At 57.3% G+C, this 18,396-nt stretch overlaps 2 protein-coding genes and 1 long non-coding RNA gene across 4 annotated transcripts; 2 read left to right on the forward strand and 1 right to left on the reverse strand.

The window, feature by feature from the left end:
• Positions 1-2: 2 nt before the first annotated feature.
• On the reverse strand, positions 3-18,382 carry LOC142067918 (uncharacterized). Of its 2 annotated transcripts, none has more exons than XR_012664185.1 (3): positions 18,226-18,382; positions 17,273-17,435; positions 3-1,401 (listed from the first exon to the last, which is right to left on the reverse strand). It is a non-coding gene; the product is annotated as an uncharacterized LOC142067918 (long non-coding RNA). The 2 variants fall into 2 exon arrangements; XR_012664184.1 differs by lacking the exon at positions 3-1,401 and adding an exon at positions 16,392-16,813.
• On the forward strand, positions 5,563-9,296 carry PRR29 (proline rich 29). The gene is made up of 4 exons (XM_075117335.1): positions 5,563-5,667; positions 6,146-6,263; positions 8,097-8,215; positions 9,117-9,296. The coding sequence occupies exons 1-4, from the start codon at positions 5,590-5,592 to the stop codon at positions 9,294-9,296; spliced, it is 495 nt and encodes a 164-aa protein (XP_074973436.1). The 5' UTR covers positions 5,563-5,589.
• Positions 12,623-16,852, forward strand: AGPAT1 (1-acylglycerol-3-phosphate O-acyltransferase 1). The gene is made up of 6 exons (XM_075116928.1): positions 12,623-12,810; positions 15,261-15,394; positions 15,693-15,868; positions 16,007-16,102; positions 16,344-16,416; positions 16,611-16,852. Exons 1-6 carry the CDS (start codon positions 12,623-12,625, stop codon positions 16,850-16,852), a joined length of 909 nt encoding a protein of 302 aa, XP_074973029.1.
• Positions 18,383-18,396: the final 14 nt, after the last annotated feature.

Below are 18,396 nucleotides of genomic sequence, written 5' to 3' on the forward strand. Positions count from 1 at the left end.
CCAACGCTGCTCTCGGAGGTGCTGACCAGCTAAGGCTGAGCCCACAGTTATGTTGACACAAAAGGCTGCCGAGACCTGGCCAGACTCATTACCGTTTAATAGTTTCCACTGAAATGCAAACGCCCAAACTTAATACTTTAATTTTCTGACAGCATATAAACACGCAGCAGGAGGGTGCCTCATCAAATGCTGCTAAAACCACATAAAGCAATACCCGATGCAAATAACCCTGTGCCCGAGCCGGCTGCATCGTCCCATGGGCAGCACGGGCAGCTCCGGCTGCTGCCGGCTGAGGTGGGGAGCAGAGGAACGGGGTGATGGGAGCCAGGGTCTGGTTCAGGCGTGGCAGTGGCCCTGGGCCACCCCATGTGTCCCCGCAATGGTTTATTTGGTGCCATCTGGTGGCAAATTGAGTGTCCCGTCCCCAGCTGGTCGCTGGAGGGGAGCAGCCCAGCTTCAGAGGTGGCCGGGTCTGGTCCCTGTGGTGGGAAAGGCCAGATGAGGTTTGCAAAGCATTGCTTTGCTGGAGGAGGCACATGGCTCTTCCCTTCCCCAGCAAGCACCCCATGTGATGGGGGGTGCGATGGGGAGCACCAGGGACCCCTTAGGCGATGCCCAGCAACCTGCGCCTTCCTGAGCTGGTCTTGTCCTTCCTCCACTGAGGGTGAGCTGGGACAGATGATGGTGGCTTGACCTCCTGCCTGCGCTGGGTGACCTGCCCAGCCCTGCTGGTCTTAGGGCCATTGCTCTTTTTTGCAGCAGCAAGTGGAAAATAAACGAGGTCAAACCCACTGCACTGCAGATCCTGGCTGGCCTGGGACCCTCCAGCCCCCCTTGGGCTCCCCGCCTGGACCAGCACATGGGCATGCAATGGTGACACTGATGGGGACCTCATGGCTGGCTGGAGGGGACAGGATGGGAGGATTTGCCTCAGGCACATTGCTTTGGTGTGGCAGCACAGGCATGCCTAGCTGTGGGTGGCGGGGAACAGTCACTGTGGGGCTCTGTGTCCATACCAAAGCCCCAGGGAAGCTCCTGGAGACTGCCCTGCAGCCACGGGGCTCCCATTAATCCAGCGCCAGCGCTGGGATTGCTGCTGGTGCGTGTCGGTAATTACAAATGACTCAGCCGTTTCCAAAGCAAATGAAGTCACTCACAGTAATCTTGTTGCGTGTGGCAAATGCTCATTTACCAAGGGCTGGAAATCACTGTGTTACCTCCACCCCACCTAACAGCAAAGAAGTGGGGTGTCCCCAGCCCTTGCCAACAACCTCCTGCTTAATGTTAGGCTCTGTGGAAGGAAACAGTCTGTGAAGGGCGATTCGGAGCAAGCGGAGATCACGGTGGCTGGATGATGGCATGGGGAAGATGGGGCTCAAAGCAGCAGCGGAGTAAGACCTCCTGGAAGAGAAAAGTGGTGGTTTTTTTGTAATTAGCTTTCAAAATGAGATGCTTTCACCCACTCGTGCTCCTGGGCCCACAGAGCATCCCTGAGAGGTGTGTGCCTGGGTGGCTGTGTGTGACGGCGTGATGCAGAGCACAGGGGACTGTGGCTGCCAAGCTGCCACTCCATATCCGGAGTTTGTCTTCATGTGCAACGACAAACTGGTTTTTGGACTGGTTTTTTTATACCCCTTAGGAGCCAGCAGTGATTATGGGGGGGATGTATTGCCTCAGTCATGCTTACTTCATCTTCCATGAGTCTTAGGCAAGGTTGCTGCCTCCTGCCTGTGTATCCTAATTTTGGGAACCTCTCCAGCTCCAGTTTGTCTCACGGGAAGGGGGATGACACAAGGGATGCTCCGTCACCTCGCTGCCCTCCCCAGTGATCGGAGGGCAGCTCAGTGAGTCACTGCTGACGGGCCACATCAGAGCACATCTCATCTGGGTTTGATGCATCCCTGTCCCGGTGTTCCTGCTCTGACGACCGGCCATCACGCCCCGGTGCCCCTGCTCTGCTGCTCGGGTAATTTGATGAAGTTTGTTGATGCTAAGCTTTCATTGCTTGCAATCCAAGCAGAGACCCATTCAGAGAGAGCATTTTGTGCCTCTGAGGGTCTGGATCATGTTGTTCCTGCTCCAGATGCCTGGTGCAGCATCACCCCCTGCTCCCAGCTTGTGCTGGGGTGTCTGCTTACACCTACATGGTGCGGATGTTGGGTTCATGTCCAAGGTGGTGGCAGAGGGTGCCTGTCCCTCCTGGTCCCCAGGGGCTTGACCCTGTTTCAGGTCCACTGCCTTGGTCCTGACCATGGCTAAAAGCAAAGCTTCTGGTGGAGCCCACCCTCTGCCTAACCAGTGGATGGGGCTGAGTTCCTGGCCTTGGGTTTGATTTAGGGTGGAGATTTAGGTGAGGGTTTCCAGGACAAGAAAACCCAGACTTACAGTAAGAGAGGGACTTGAAAGCTTCCAAAAATGAGGGCTGCTAGTAAAATTATCTGCTGAGCATCCTCAGGGTTTCTGGACACATCTCAGTCTAGGGGTTGGGTTTGGCAGAGTGTCTTTTACTGGGGACAGTGGAGTCCATTCCCACCAGAACTTTATAATCCTCTGATCCGTCCTGAGCCCTGGTTTTCTATGATGCACATGTGGGTGCCATCATCAAGCATGCCAAGACAGGGAGTATGAACTGGTCCTGGGCTCTCACCTCTCCCCAGTGTAGGTGAGTTGGCTGATGGGGGTCCTCACCTCACCTCCTTAGTGAGAAGAGGTGGTATCTCCAGCCAGAGGCTCATTGCTACCTGTGAAAGGTGTCTCTGGGCAGCGTCCTGGAGACAGCACAGCTGCGGCTGCCTTTGTCCCCATCCCACATGCCTCAGCACTTGCATTTCCTTGCGCACAGACCATGATTTCTTGGCCAGCGCTTATGATGCCCCTCAGCACCCCTCCATCACCTGGCTGTCGATCCTCCTGTTCACCCACATGGCCATGAGCGCTCCTGCCCAAGGGGGCCTGGGCAGGGGTTGCCCCTCTCTGATATCTGCAGCCCTAACTCAATGACGTTGTGATTTAAAGAAGATTGAGAGCCGGGCTGACATGCACAGGTGGGCGCACGGTGCCCGCTTCTCCTGCTCCCTCTCTCCCACGGACGCTCGGACCTTCTCTCTGTGTGACAGATGTGCTGGGGGACTCTAAAAAGGGACATGCCATGGTGACAGGCTGCAGCCAAGCACAGCCCTGCCCATAGCTGAGCCCCCAGCCTGAGCCCTGTCCTGCAACGCTGCACGAGATGCATCGGGGCTGTGGGTTGCACTGGAGGGCAGCTAATAACACCCCCAAAGGGGCTCAGGCTGCCATGGAGGGGGGCTGAGGGTGTTCAGAGCAGGTCCCCTGTCTCCCCTTGTTGTCCCACGGCTGGCAGGTGGTTTCCTTACACTGCTCAGCCCTTTGCCCTGGTGCTTGAATCCTAACAGATGAGAACAATATTAGCACCAGCGAGATGGCTACCCGGGCTCTGTTCAGAGCAAGCCAGCCTCTGCCAGAAGCAGGGGGTAATCAGCACAGTAATTAAATGTGCAAATAATGGGAATTTGGGAGTTATAACAAAAGGCAGAGAAATAATACGAAGAGGCTTGGAGAAATTAGGAACACAGAACAAAATCTAATCAAGCAGAAAATAGCCTGACTGGAGCCAACGGCTGGGGGCTAAGGCAGCCGGCCTCGGAGTGCTCCTCCCCTGGCATCTGGGGGTGTCTCCAGTGCCATTTTGGGGCAGAACAAGAGTTTTTGGAGTGATCTGTTCCCGCTCGGTGAACAGGGCTGGCTGCAGGCTGGGTTCCTGGGAAAAGTTCCCAGATCTGCACTATCAGTGGATGGTGGATTTTGGATGTAATATTGATGAAAATAATCACCCAGAAGATCGGTCTGGGGAAATGCAGCTGATGGAGGTGGAGGAAAGACACCTGAGGCCAGCAGGAAGTTGGGCTGTTCTGGGGGAGAAAGTGGTTTTTCATCGCAATGGGTTTGCTGGGGCTTAAATATTTTGTGCAGACATACCCTTTCCAGCCGCAGTGTTTCCCTGGGATGAGCTTGGACATGCAGAGCTCTCTGGCCGGGGGAGATAAATGGAAAACATGAGCTGTTTTTAGTCTGCTGGACACAAATCCCTGGGAGGGACTCGTGGTAGGGGAGAGCAGCAGGCTGGAGTCGGGCTCTGGTGCAATCGATTCATGCTCATGCTAAGCCTTTCCTGGGTTTCCATGAGGGGATATGGTGGTCGGTCATTGCATCCCTGGGGAAGTGGTCCGCGAGGCTGGGAGCCAGACCCAGGGGACCCAGCACTGACCCATGGGCGCCCTGGGGACCAGACCTCAGGTGGCACTGGCAGGGCTGAGCGACCTCCCTGGGCAACATGCCTTGGTCCTGTGTGTGGGATGTTGTCTCTAAGAACCTGCAAGGGAATATCCCATGGGGTGGAAGGACCTTCTCCCTCCACCAACGGCGCGCCCAGACCTGTGGTGCGCAGGCAGGGATGCCTCCATCCGACAGCAGGCACTGCAGAGCCTTTCAGGTATGATCCCAGCCTGACATCCAAAGCTATCCCAGACTCTCACCCAGACCCAACTCTCAATGCTCCCTGCAAGGCACCTTGCCAGGTTTGCTCCGACACCCTGGAGCTGCCCCCAGGTGCAGGTGACACAGCTCAGCCCTGCAGGGACGTGCCACAGCTGCCTCCCGGCCCCTCCACGTGCTCTCCACCAGCACTCGAAAGGACCTTTCAGTAAGTCCCAATCCAAGAGGTGGCGTGGCGAGGAGCAACCCACTCTGATGGGAAAGCATAGCCCACCAGCCCCCACCCCATCCTTGTTTTCTCATTTCTCTGCCTTCCACCCCAGGGAGGTGACCTGGCAGTGGGCTTGAAGCCAACACAGGGCAATGGCCCTTAAACTGGAAAGAAAAGGCCAGGGATGCCTCTGGCTTGGGATGTTCTAGAGCTCCAGATTGCCAAAGCTCGGGAGAAGGTAGCAGGGAGCTGTCATCCCAGGTTTTCCTTCTTATCCCCCGGCTGAGTGACCTTTGCTCTGTCCCAGGGTGGCTGTGTTTGGGCTCAGTATCCCCAAACACCTCGCAGCTCAGAAATGCAGCCCCCGAGACTGGGCAACAGAGGCACCGAGAGCACAAGCTGCAGGGCAGGAGCAGACCCGTCTCCTGCTGGCTGCGATTGATGAGACCTGTGGAGACCACAGGGTGCCGGGACCTGGGATTTTAGGACAGCTCCCAAAGCCACAGCTGTGAGATGCCAGCGGGGCTGAGCAGCCCCAGCACTGGGACCAGGTCTCCCCTGCCACTGGGACCAGTAGCAGGGCTTGGGAAAACCTGCAGCCCCCTGCTCCCAGCTTGCTTCCTTGCAGGGAAGGCTGTCCTGCAGGATCAGAAATGCCACTGGGGGGGCACGAGCCATCCCTGCCCCACAGCCTTTTGCAGTGGGGGGGTTATCCTGGGGATACACTGCAGGGAAAACCAGCCCAGGACGCTCCTCTGCCGGCCAAACCTCTGGGGAGGGTTTGTTTAGCCCCAGCAGCTATAGCAACGAGCCCTGCTGCCTGCAGCAGCTCTGCTCGCCCCATCGCCTGCCTGCCTGCCTGAGCCATGCAGGTGGGGGTAGCGGGGGACCCCCATGGGGTCTGGGGAGACATGCCAGCAGGAACATATGTCATCCCACATGGGGTAAGCCCTGGAGAGCAGCTCTGCTTCTGGATTTATGGGATGAATGGGGCTCATGAGGGTATGGTGGGGAAAATGAGATGGGGTGGGAGGAGAGACGGGATGGGATTGGGGTTTCGGGTGGGCACTGGGGTCTGGGACAGCGAAGCTGCTCTTTGCAAAATGCCCCCCTGCTCCCTGCAGACCCCAGGGACCTGGGAAAGGCCACTTCTGCAGAAGGTAGTGTCCCCATGGGTTGGGAGGGACTTGCCAGGCGTGCAATTCATCCAGGCTTGCAGGGCTGCACCCCTGGAAAGGGGGATCAGTGCAAGCCACCCCTTCCTCTGAAGCTGTCATCCCTTCTGCCCCCGGGGCCAGCATTGCTCTCCTCCCTGCCACCAGCTCCTCTCCCCTCTCCTCCCCAGCTGCCCGACTAACAGGGCACTAAATTAAAGCAAGAGTGGGAGATCCCTGGGGTTTTCCTTCCCCTCCTGCCTTTCAGCTCCAACCTGGGAGATCTGGTGAGGCCATGCCGGTGCCCCAGCAGCCAGTGATGATCCTCCAGCAGCTTCCCAGGACTGCCCTGGCCCCCCCCACCGGACCCCCACATGTCCGGGGAGGTGCGTGATGATAGATGTTGTAGACGTCAGCGTTAAAAACAACTTAACTTCATCTTCTTCTATTTTTTCCAGCCTTTTTAGTACCAGGGGCAGGCAGGGGGGCTGCACCTCTCCTCCACAGCCTCACCGGGCTGGCCACACCATGCTTTGATGGCTGCTTTGCCCCATGAGATGCAATTTTTGGGGGTTTTACCAACCTTGAAGTCTGGGCTGGCTTTGGCCGCACCAGGTTGCTCCCTGGGAATGGTTTGGGGCTGCTTTTTGAAATCCACCTACCTTTGTTTTCCAAAACCCCATTTCACATGGGTGTAGGGAGCATCACCAGGGAAAGCCAGGGTGACATGGGCTCCTTGGCCATGCTAGGTGGGACTGGTGGGAGACACGTGCCACCCCCAGAGCCTGTGGGATGCAGCAGGCAGGTGTGAAGACCAACTGTATACAGGGGCTTCACCCAACCTTGTGCAACCCAGGATCCAGCAATCCGGGCTGTGGGAGCAGGCAGCAGAGGTGGTGGTGGGGGCTTGTGATCCCCAGAACATGCTGTGGGTGAAGCTGTGCAGCCTTGTGGGGAGGGGGGAAAGGTTGAGCTGTCTTTAAAAATACACAGAAGAAAGGGCACACTCAAAACTGATGTGGGAAGAAAAAAGGGACCCCAGCCTGGCCCCTCGCAGCCTTGCGGTGGGGGCTGGCTGCTTTTCCAGTGGGATGGGTGGGATCCATTAAAAGCCACCAGCCCTTCGTGTGCTTCCTCCTCCTGGTTCAATGCCTGGCTGCTGGCCCGCTCCCTCTTCGTGGCTCCGACTCTGGCCACCTCCCGGTTGTGCTGTAATGATCCTTGCTGGAGGGTTGGCTGTCTCATGGGTGCCCGGGGAGCCCATCCCTGCAGCTGTGAAAGCATTTTGGGATCTGGTATGTGGGACATGGGCATTCCCAGACCCCTTGTTACCCATGGCTCTGGCTAACAGGGGCTCATGGGTCTCGTGTACAAAGCCAGTGGGATCTTCGAGGCAGCCCCTCTGGCAGGTTTACAGGCATTTTGCAGGGGAGCTTCACGCCTGTGGCAAACGGGGATGTTTTAATGGGGGCGTGGAGCCAGACGCCGTGCTTCCCCTGCAGCCAGATTGCCCTCAGCAGCCACACTGCGGCTTAGGCACCCAGCCAAGGGGACTGGGAAGCTAACCTGTACGTGCACGGCCGCTCCTGGTCCCAGCTCCGGGTGTGGAGCCAGGCGGGTCTGGGGAGGCACCGAGCATCTCAGCTGCTCCTCTCCTGGACCCAGCTCTGTAGGTGCTTGCTCCTGGGAATGGATATGGGATCAGCACCCGTGGTCCAGCCCCAGCCTCCTTGGGGGTTTTCTGAGCTTCCCCGTGCCTGACACGGTACAAAGTGCAGCTGACCCTGCCGCGGTCCCCGTGCGGTGCCACCCCCAGGACACCGGCTCTGCTGCCTCATGCCAAGGCAGAGGCTTTTGCCAAGCCTGAGTGCTGCCAGGACCGGAGCAATTCTCCTCCGAATGGGCGGAAAGTCTGATGCCTGCAGCACCACTAATCACCTTTTGTGAGCAGCCTTCAGCAAGCCAGACCAGATGTTTAATTACATTTGCAAATAAGAAAAGGCTGAAATATGGCTATTTTAAAGCTTTAGCCAAGCAAAATAATTTTTAAGTGCCACATGTGCCTTTCAAATTGGGGTGGGGGGAGTTTGGCTTAGCTCCCGCCGCTTGGGCACAGGGACAAGCCCTGGTGCTGCCTCACCCCAGGCACTCATCCCATGGCCATGTTTCTCATGCCCTTGCTCTGATCTCACTCTGACGCAGAGCCCTTTACTCTCCAGCAGATTTAATTGAGTTGATGATGATTCAAAACTCCCAAATGCATCAGGTGGTGATGAACTGCCTCACTGTGTCAGCACTGATGGCCTTTGGGTTTGGGACATCCCCAGCTGCTGCCCAGGTAAGGGTCAGGGACAGTGGGTGGGCAAAGGGGCCATAGAACCAAATTGGACCAAAGACACGTGCAAAAGGACCCTTCCAGAGCTTCTCAGGAGAGTGGGATGCCCATGTCCTGCTTTGGCACAGTGTGGGACCCCTTTGGGTGCAGAAGCTGGGTGGTCTCCGTCCGGGCTCTGCAGCTCCTTGGGGTTTGGGGGCCCTTTGTCCATGTTTGACCCCCCAGCTGTGCCGGAACAGATCACATCCAGGCTGCTCGGAGGCGGTTTAGCCCAACTGGGAAGAGCCAGAACCCTCCCTGTGTGCTGCAGCATGGGCAGAGTGCAGCGCTGGGCTGTGGTGGCCAAGCAGCGAGGCTGAGCACTGTTCATTAGGCAGGATGGCTCTGCAAGGGCTTTCATTTAAAAGTCCATCTTGAACCAAAATCATATTAAACATTTTATCCCTGTGGGGGGAAACAAATGCTGCTTTCTCAGCGGGGGCGAGAGCTGGGCTGCAGGCAGCTGCCTTGCTCACTGCCAGCTGGCATCTCTAGGCATGCACCCCCCCGTGCTGCCCACCCAGTACCCGCCAGTTCACCATGCTGGCCAAGACCAGACCCTGCCTGTCGCATCTCAGTGGCTGGATCAGATGGGCTCTTCCCTGCAGCGTTTTGAGGTCCCATCTGTGGGGCTGCCACCTCCCCGTGTCCCCAGCAGCCGGCTTCCCAGGCTGGCTGACCGCGGGGCTTTGTGTAGGATTGAGCCCACCCAGCCAGACCCTGGGAGAGCTGCTCCATGCCGTCGGCATCACAGCCAAGTGCAGCTCTGTGGGAACTCTCTTGCTGGTGCTTTGGGGAGCAGTGCCCCAGGGAGATGGCTGTTGAAAGGGCCCGGCACAGCCCTGGCTTTTGTTCCTCCCCACAGGCAATGGTGGTGCCTTTACAGACCGGAGAGGAAAAGGAGGCTGTGGTTTTCCACCATCACTACGTCCCCTACCCCAGTCCTGCTCCTATCCTGGCATGGCCGGTCCCGGCGCAGGATCGGAGGCTGACGGCCATGCGGTACCTGGGCACAGGCTCATTAGCCGAGGATGGGGAGGTGTGAGTAGCGCGGGCGCTGCTTTGTGCCACCCAGTGCGGGGCTGCGCACGTGTCCCTGTGACCCTGGTGTAACAGGACTTCCAGCCCAAACTGGGACACAAGGGGCAACACTATGCCAGCACTTACGCCTGTCCTTGCTCCTCTCCAGCAGTGCGGTTCCGCCCCCCCCACCTCCCAGTGCCACGGGGACCGTGGGAGCCAGTGTCCCACCAGCATCAGGTAAGGACACATTCTCCCCATGTCCCGCAACGAGGGATATCTTGCCCTCAAGCGTGCATCAACCAGGCAGCCCCCGGTCAAAGGCTGAGCCCTCCCTCTTCCCTCCATCCATTGGATCCTGGGGGTGGCTCTTGCACATCCTCCAGGTCCCCTTTTCTTTCCACAGAGTACTATGACATGGTGGAGGAGAGGCTGTGAGCTCCATGCTTCCTAGGATGGTTTCTCCTGCACATCCCAGCCCTTAACCCAGAAGATCCTACAGGTGCTGAACCTGGGTGCTCCATGATGCCCATTGTTCTGGGGTGGCTCGCAGGGAGGAAGCCAACGTGCCCAGCAAAGTGCATTTTGTTGAGCACATTAGCTTCCTCCCCTTGAGCCACCCCAAAACGATGGGTATCATGGAGCCTGTCACCAAACGCAGGTGACAGCATGACCCCAAACAGGGACATGCTCTGTTTCCGTGCTCTGCAGAGGGCTTGTTCCCTCTGCAGAGGTGACATCCCAGTCCCAGCTGGACAACATGTGTCTGCTAAGCCATGAGGACTCTGCGGCATGAGCTGTGCTGTGTCCCTGTGGGTGGGGGGGTGTGGGTGATGCCAGCCCAGGTGGTCCTGGTCTTCATTAATCCCTTCAGATCTCAATGCAGCACATTGCCTGTAATTAATTCGCTTTGTTAAGAAAGCATCCTGCTGTCACTAATTAAGCATCTGTAATTACCCGGGCTCCTGGCTTCGTGCCTGAGTGCAGGGTTTCCTCCAAGCTGGAGGGGTGTGAGTCTCTCGTGCCCAGCGGGGAGGGGGTATATCAGTGCCTGGTGTGGGTGCTGGAGCAATGTAGGGAGTTGCTGATGGTTGGTGCTGGGAAGAAGAGTGGGATGCTTCTGGCTGAGCACAGCATGGGGAGAGCTGGATGTGTCCTGCAGCATGTTCCTTGTGGGGATGCAGTCAAGACAGCAGCCTGATAAAGGGGATACAGCGTGGGTGAGCATGGGGTTCCCTAGGACTCAGTGTCTCCTCTGCTCACCAGGAAAAAAGGGGCAGATGCACTTTGGATGCTGGAAGCTGTCCGCTGCCTCTGCTACCTCTCCAAACCCACTTGGGCGTGACAGCCCTGCTCTGACCCCAGTGAGGTTACAGGCCAGTAATCAGGAGGCTTTGCCTGAAGAGCAGCGATCCTGGCAGGAGACTTCAGGGCTGGTGGTCCTCTGGAGCTCAGAGTGTGCAGAGAGATGGTGCCCAGGCAGCTGCATCTTAAATCAAGGACATAAGGACTGTCACTCTTCTGGGGTCCCTATGGAAAGGAGGGCTCATCTTCCCCAGGACTGAGCTGTGTTCTGGCACAGGCAGATCTTCCCCTGCAGTAAAGCTCAGCCTGACTCCTGCTGAAGATGGATAAGAAGTTGGAGAAGCAGCTCCTCGATGCAGAGCAAAAAAGCCTGCATGAAGGCATATCTCCAGCTGGGACCAGCCTGAGAGGCTGCAAGACTGGCTGGGCAGAGCAGCAAGAGGCGACCATCCAAAAGCTGAGCTGGATTTGATGGGGAAACCAGGCTGGTGCACAAAGGTTTCCATGTCCGTATAGACAGAAAGGGAAGATAGTGGAGAGGAGTCACCTGGGGATGGGGTGGACAGGAAGGTTGGGCTCATGGTATGGCCCAGTCAGCTTGAATATGAGAATAACAAGAGGAATGGGAGGATGAAGCAATGGGGATTGCAACACCCATGGTGGAAGCAACCCCTGGAGCCCTCTCTGGGTCACACTGGTTGAACTGGGGCACCTTTCAGCTGGCAGCACGGAGACCATCGCACAGCCAGGAGCCCAAAGGCATGTGCTTGCATCCACAGCAGCAGGGACAGGGAGAAGGTGTGAGTAGAAAGAGCAGCCATGGGCATGGAGGGGAATGGAGCAGGGGAGATGCAGAGCAGTTTTGCTGAAGGTAGGCTGTGTCAGACAAGGGCAGGACTGCTGGGTTTGACCCAGGTGATGTGACACCTCTCCCCTGCCTGGTGTAATGGTACTGTTTGCCCTAGAGCCCTAGTGGGGTTGTTATGGGAAGGTATGGATCAGAGATGAACCGATGGGTCTGGGCAGCAGCATGTGGATGTCTCTGGCAGGGCTCGGGAAATGGAATAACTGGGCTGGGAGATGCTGCTGGTAGCTGAGACCAAGCCAGAATTCTCTCTGCAATGACAAACACTTGCTTTTTCAAAGCAAGACCAGAGTTTCTGCAGGGCAACCTAGAGCTGGCCTGGATCCTGCATGCCCAGTTCAAAAGCACCAGAGCGGGAGGAGAGGCTAATTACAGGCCTGTGCATGTTAATTGTGCCTATGTAAACACCTAACACAATGCAGCCCCTGGCTGCCAACTGGGATAAGGGCTGGCATCTCCTTCAGCCCGGGAGGGTGGCAGGGCTCAGACCCCTGTGGCATTGCTTGGACCTTGGTAACAGATGGTGGGCCTTGGGAGAGGAAGGGCAGAGGGGCTCCTGCAGCCCAAATTGGTGGGGAGCACTGGCACCACGTGCCTGCTGCAGACCCAGGCAGGGAGCAGCAGGGAGATATGTTCCAATAATCTGATACTCTGCAGGGTGAGGTTTAGGGATGAGCCATGATGCCAACAGGGACCTGTGACAAGCCTTGCTGGGGTGATGGGCATGCACCAGAACCAGCTTCCACTGTCCCTGCCATCTGAGATCTCCCTTTCCCAGGGTTGAGTTCCCTATAGCCAGGAGAGGTGCCCAGAGCATGGATGCTTTTGTGGGAAACAGATCTGATCACATCAAGTTGGAGGCACAGCAATGGCTTTTAACAGCCTATGAGGGCACTTATCAGCAGTGACACTTTGGGTGACCCAGGGTCCCTGGCATTGACTCACTACCACTCCCCACCCCTGGTGGGGTAGCCCGCCTCCTGTCTGAGCCAGCGCATCCTCAAGCCTCTGTACAGGGTGAGATACACACAGGACCTTCCCCTGGACCAGCCCCAAACGCCCACACGCTGCTCTGCTGATACACCTGATTTACCCGCCACACTCCTTGACATCCCCTGCTCCACTCATCCTGCTCCCAGGGACGTGGGCTGAGCACCCCAGCATCCTCCTGCTGGAGCAGCATGATGGAGGTGGTCCTGCTCCACGGGCTGTTGCTCCTCTTCCTCACGGCAGCCCTGCTGCTTTACCGGTACAATGCCACCTTCCACTACTTCTGCAAGGTGGCTTTCTTCAACGGCTGGATCGTGGCCATGGCCACCCTCCTGTCCCCATTTGCAGCTCTTCGGGGACGCTCTGTGGAGAACATGAAGTGAGTACAGCTTGGGGATGTGCTTCTGATGTGGAGATGGCTGGAGCTTGGCTCTGATGGAGGACCTCATGTGGTCTGGTGGACCCATGCTCTCTCCTGCCCCAGGCATACCCACTGCTGTGTTACGGCTGGCAGTTGAGCCCTGGGGCCACAGTGAGGGCTGTGGTCATGTCCATGTGGTAATGAAGGGTGCATCTGCATCTTGTGGTGTGGTGAAGAGGTGCTGGCTATGCCCCAGGAGGGTTACACCACAGAGGTGGCCAGCTGGGTCGGGACTAGTGGTCCCTGGGGGATGAAGCAGTGTAAAAATGGGATCGTTCTTGGCCATTGCAATGCTGTGGTCACTGGTTGGGTGGGTGATGGGTTGGGGTCTGGCAAAGCTTTGAAGTACAATCATTAGCAGGGTGTATGTGCACACCCATCGCTGTCTCCCTGGCACTGCATCCAGGTCTTGCTTAGTGGGAGCCTGAGGGACCGTGCTTTGGCAAAGGGATTTTGGGATGTCTCAGTGCCATCCAGCTGTCGGGCATGGCACAGTCGTGTCCTGGCGGGTCATGCGCTGGTGCTGTCAGCTGTGCTCAAGGGTGGTGGCAGCCAAGATAACATCACTGTGCAACATGAGAGGAAGGTCTGATTGCTTTCAAGTGTGTTGCAATCTTGTTACTGGATTCCTGGGCATGATAGCATCCAGAAGGGATATAATTATGTCAGAGTGAAAAATGTCTGAGCTTGTGGTATTTGCTGAGCTCGAGCCATCACGTATTTGTGCTGATGGATTTCGGGCCCTCGGCAGGAGTGTGGTCAGGGGTTTGATGTTATCAGTCTGTTGTGTAGCCTCTCTCCCCCCTCCTTTCTGTGCAGAAATGCTGTGCACACACACCCGCATCTGGAGGTGCTCTAAGCCCGGATACAAACGCTTCCGGCTTAGCAGAAATACCCAGCGTGATGCAGCAGTGACTCACGTTGCCTTATCTTGTCCCGCTGATACCTCACAGCCATCCTCCCCTGGAGCAGCATGCCCAGCTCCTTCTCCTCCTCAGCATCCAAATCCCAAAGCCTCCGGCTTGGAGCACGTTCCTGTCATTAGTCCTGCCTTTGGGGCATTGCCACAAGTGTTCTGCTTCTCTGCAGACACAGGGATGTCTGAGCCTGCACGCCCCAAGGAATGGGTGGTCTTCTGATACAATGGACCCTCTAAGCATCATGTCTCCTGCTCCCTCTGTGCCTGCCTCTAGTCTCTCCTCCCAAACTTCTTCTCACCCCTGCCTGGCGCTGAGCTCTTGCTGACAGCCCTGTCCCCTGCCCTGAACCCTGTGGGCTCCCTGGGACCAGTTGCTGCCGGATGTGTGGACCCTGGCACGGGTGCTATTCATGCTCTGGGTTGCAGAGTGCCCCATTTCAACACCAAAACTGTACCAGTTTTTTATCTCCACTGTGGATGCTGCAATCCCCATTGCTCCATCCTCCCTCCATTCCACTTGTTATTCTCATACTGAGAGTCACCCTTCATCAGCACTGCCATCCTGATGTTACAACCCTCCCTGTCCAACCCTCCCTGGATGGTGACAACACTCTTCCTTGTTCCACTTCCATCTGCACAGATGGAACCTCCATCTCTTCCTGACACTGCAGGTCCAGTGAAGTTATTCTTTGTGATTTCCTCTAATGAAGGAAGCTGAGTTGGTTTTCCCTTCCCTGCTCTCTTCCTCCTCCACGTGCAGCACAAAGCTTGGTGCCTGCAGCGCTGCCCTTTGGCTGCTCTGCAGGGACAGGCCCTGGTGATGGCCACATCCCTGTAGACCTGTCTGTCTCAAGACTTTTCCTCTGCATGCCCGTCTTCAGTGCTTGTCCATCCTCAGTGCTCATCCGTCTACAGCTCAGTACCTCTCGGCTGCAACCCAGCTCCTCTGGCTTTAGGTATCTGCAGCGCAGGCTGCAAGGCTGGTGTCTGAGTTTCCAGCCCGCACACACAGACCCAGCTGTGCACACAGGGGAGCCTCAGGGTGAGGCTCACCTGGCCAGAGGCAGATGTCCTCATTGGGATGTGATGATTTGCACCTTGGCTGCAGGCAGACATCCCATCCTTTCTCTTGCTTTCCCATCATCCCTGGACAGCAAAAAGCCTGGTTTTTTCCCTCCCACCACTGGCTGCTGTTGTCCATCAGCAGCTCCAATGCAAACTTTCTACTGTTGAGACGGCAGCTGGTCTCACCTTGGGGATGGTTACAAGGTTAGCTCTGAGCCATACAGGCTACAAATATGCTTAGAAAAGCAAAACATCGCTGAGACTGAACACAGATCCACCTTGGGACGCACTATTGGCTCATGAAGACCAGATCTAGCCTGGCCTATCTTACACTTTGCTCCCTGAGTGATTGTGAAGTGCTGGAAAAAGTCAAGCAGCCACCCTCTGTGTCGATCTGCTCCCCACGTGTGTTCCTCTGCCCTAGGCTCCTGCGTGCTGTGATCCTGCCCCTCAAACACTTCTATGGCATCAAGATGCAGGTGTGGGGCTCTGAGCATCTGAACATCAAGGAGCCCTATGTGATAGTTTGCAACCACCAAGCTTCCCTTGACATCATGGGTACGTGCAAGGGAGAGTGGGGGCTCATCTCTGCATGGGCAGCCTTTGGGGTGCTGCAGGCATTGACCAGGCTCACCCTGATGGGTCCCAGCAAGGCCAGCACCAGGATTTGTACAGGGCAGTGTGGAAAGCATAAGCCAGAAGAGCTGGCAGGACAAGATCTCCGGGCTATGGGTGTGCTGCAGAGACAGGGTTGGGGCAATGGAAGAGGATGCCAGGTCACTGTAGCCACAGGGCTGGTTGGTTCTGAGTGCCATTGAGCAGGGATGGATCTTCTCCTCTCCCATCCATCCTCCAGGCATGGTGGAGGTCATTCCTGACCGCTGTGTGCCCATCGCCAAGAAGGAGCTCATGTACATGGGCACAGTGGGGTGGGCCTGCTGGCTCAGTGGCATCATCTTCATCAACCGTCAGAAAAGAGAAGATGCAATTGATGTCATCTCCCAGACGGCCAGGACCATGCGCCGTGAAAATGTGAGGGGCGGCTCACAGCAGAGGGGAGTCGGGGAGCAAACACAGATGGGGCAAGGGGGGTGCGGGGAGGACTGACATAGTGGGTCCCAGGGTGTTCTGGTTGGGGTCCGTGCTCATGCATCTCCCTGTCCCGTGAAGCTGCGAGTGTTGGTTTTCCCTGAAGGCACCAGGAACGAGGCCAAATCCATGCTGCCCTTCAAGCGCGGGGCTTTCCACTTGGCCGTGCAGGCTCAGGTAAGGCCATCCTGCCCCTCCGCTTGCCCTGGACGGAGTGGGGTGGGCATGCAGTGGGGCAGCAGGATGGGGGACATTAGGGTCTTTTGGGGTCTGCAGCCCCTAGAGACTGGCACCCTGATGTGCAGGACCCAGGGAGGGGACAGGGACCTGCTGAAGCCTGGGGCACGGCAGGAGCTGGAGTCCTGCCTGGGGAAGGGGTCTGTCTGGAAGACAACCCCTGACCCTCCATCTCCTACAGGTTCCCATTTTCCCCATTGTCATCTCCCCATACCAGGACTTCTTCAGCTCCAAGGATAAGAAATTTACCTCTGGTAAGCGATGGCCAAGAAGCCCCATTGCTGGAAGGCAGGGCTGGCAGTGGGGATGAGGCACGTGGGGCTTGGAGGTCTCTTTGGGGGACATTAAGGCATGGGGAGGCAGCTGGTGGTGGAGGATGCTGGTGGGAAGGCCTGGTTCCTGGTGGGTTCATCTAACAGCATCCCTGGCCTTTCCCGTCTCTCTCCAGGGACGTGCACCATCCGAATCCTCCCCAAGGTAAAAACTGAGGGCCTGAGCCCAAAGGATGTCCCTGAACTGACGGAGACTGTCCGCCAGGCCATGGCCGATGCCCTCGCTGAGATGTCTGCAAATCACTGTGGGGACCAAGGCGCTGAGCAGCCTCTGCTCCTGCGCTGCGCGGGGGCCGGTGCTGGCAGGGGGACAGGCAGCCTGCAGTGTGAGGAGGACGCAACAAGGATCAGCAATTAGGCAGGGGGACCGAGCCCCTCGGGGGCATAAGGGAGGGTGTACAGCCAGAGGCTGGGCCACACCGTCCCCTTGTACCCTGCGGATGTGTCCCCCAGACTTGCCACCGCCCCGGCAGCCTGCAAGAGCAGGATGGTGCCCTGGTACAAGGTGAAGCAAAGCAGTGCAGAATAGGGACCAGGGAGCACCCCAAAAACAGTGCAAGGTGCCCCCAGAACCCCTTTGCTACCACTGTGCATCCCCTCCCCAGGGCATCGGCTGTCTCGCCCGAACCTGGCGCTGTGTCTGGCCCCGGGTAGCAAGACCCATCTCCCTGGATGGCTCCTGCCTGCACATTGGGTAGGGGGGAGACACATGCCAGGCAGGGCTGGGCGTTCCTCGCACCATCTTCCACCCCTGATGGTGTGACTTAGTGGGGTTTACCTGTGGGCTTGCTGAGTTGCTTCTTCCAGAGGCTCCTGTGAGCTGGCGATGCTGTTCAGATGCAGCCAGCTGTGGGGAGGGTTCCAGAGCACAGTGTGTGCCTTGCAGGGGGCAGCAGGTCCAGGGGATGTTGCCATGTGGAAAGAGCATCCTTGATGCTGGACTATGAGACATGGGTACAAGATTAAACAGTCCATACCTGGTGGAGTGTGTACATGGTGCCCTGCCTGCGCCTCGGGTGCTGAGGGGAGCGCGGGGAGGGGGATCTGTCTCCTTTTGGCCTTGCAGGGTGCCTGTGTCACTGCACGCAGAGCATCCCTACGGACACCACAGCTTCTCCATGGGGTGCGGTGCTGGGTGGTGTGAGGAGCATGTGGCAGGCTGAGTGACACTGGGGTGGACTGAGTCTGCCCCTGAGGTAGACCTCTCCCTGCCTTAGGGTCAAGCAGTAGGTGCACAGGAAGGGCATTCATTAAAGCCCCAAACCCTCAGAGGGCAGAAGTGACTGGATTATGCCCACCCAGAGCAGGAGGGACCTCCCCATGGCCTCCAGGCCATGGCACAACCAGACCCATCCACCAGCTACCATGTCCCCTGGCCTGATCCCTGCATCCAGGACAGGGCTTTGAGCGACTGCTGGCTCCTTCCCAGTTGAGCAGCTCCTCTTGCAGCCACACCAGGGTGACAGTGGGGCAGGGAGAAATGCAGTGCATGGCTGTCCCCAGTGCTGGGAGCAGGGTGGGCAGGCTTCACCTCCCATCTTCAAATAAGATGTGCAAACCATGGCCAAACAAGGGCACAGCACTCCAGTTTGGCATTGTTCCCACTCCTGGGAGCGGCTAGGTCATTATAGAGGAAATTCTGCAAAACAGTGGCAATTGTCTGCTCAGAAAGATACCACCAGGCAAAAATATTAGCAACAGAAAAGAGGTTTCCCATGAGTAACAACTCACCAGATCAGGAACAGTCATGTGGAGATGGTCAAGGGCAGCGTGCACATGAAAGAGCTGATTTCCCAGAAAGCGCCTTTATTCCCTTCCTTCCTGCCAGGGCTCCCTATGTGCAGCATAGTCTGTCAGCTCTGAGCTGGCTCGGCAGTCCCACCACGTGCCCACCATCATAGG

The sequence above is a fragment of the Phalacrocorax aristotelis genome, chromosome 23, assembly GCF_949628215.1.
Source record: "Phalacrocorax aristotelis chromosome 23, bGulAri2.1, whole genome shotgun sequence".
Lineage (NCBI taxonomy): Eukaryota > Metazoa > Chordata > Aves > Suliformes > Phalacrocoracidae > Phalacrocorax > Phalacrocorax aristotelis.

Coding starts and splice junctions, on each gene's coding strand:
- AGPAT1 (XM_075116928.1), top strand. CDS start 12,623: ATGATGGAGGTGGTCCTGCTCCACGGGCTGTTGCTCCTCTTCCTCACG. Junction 12,811..15,260: donor CGCTCTGTGGAGAACATGAA/GTGAGTACAGCT, acceptor CCTCTGCCCTAG/GCTCCTGCGTGCTGTGATCC. Junction 15,395..15,692: donor AGCTTCCCTTGACATCATGG/GTACGTGCAAGG, acceptor TCCATCCTCCAG/GCATGGTGGAGGTCATTCCT.
- PRR29 (XM_075117335.1), top strand. CDS start 5,590: ATGCAGGTGGGGGTAGCGGGGGACCCCCATGGGGTCTGGGGAGACATG. Junction 5,668..6,145: donor CATATGTCATCCCACATGGG/GTAAGCCCTGGA, acceptor CCTGCCTTTCAG/CTCCAACCTGGGAGATCTGG. Junction 8,216..9,116: donor CATCCCCAGCTGCTGCCCAG/GTAAGGGTCAGG, acceptor TCCTCCCCACAG/GCAATGGTGGTGCCTTTACA.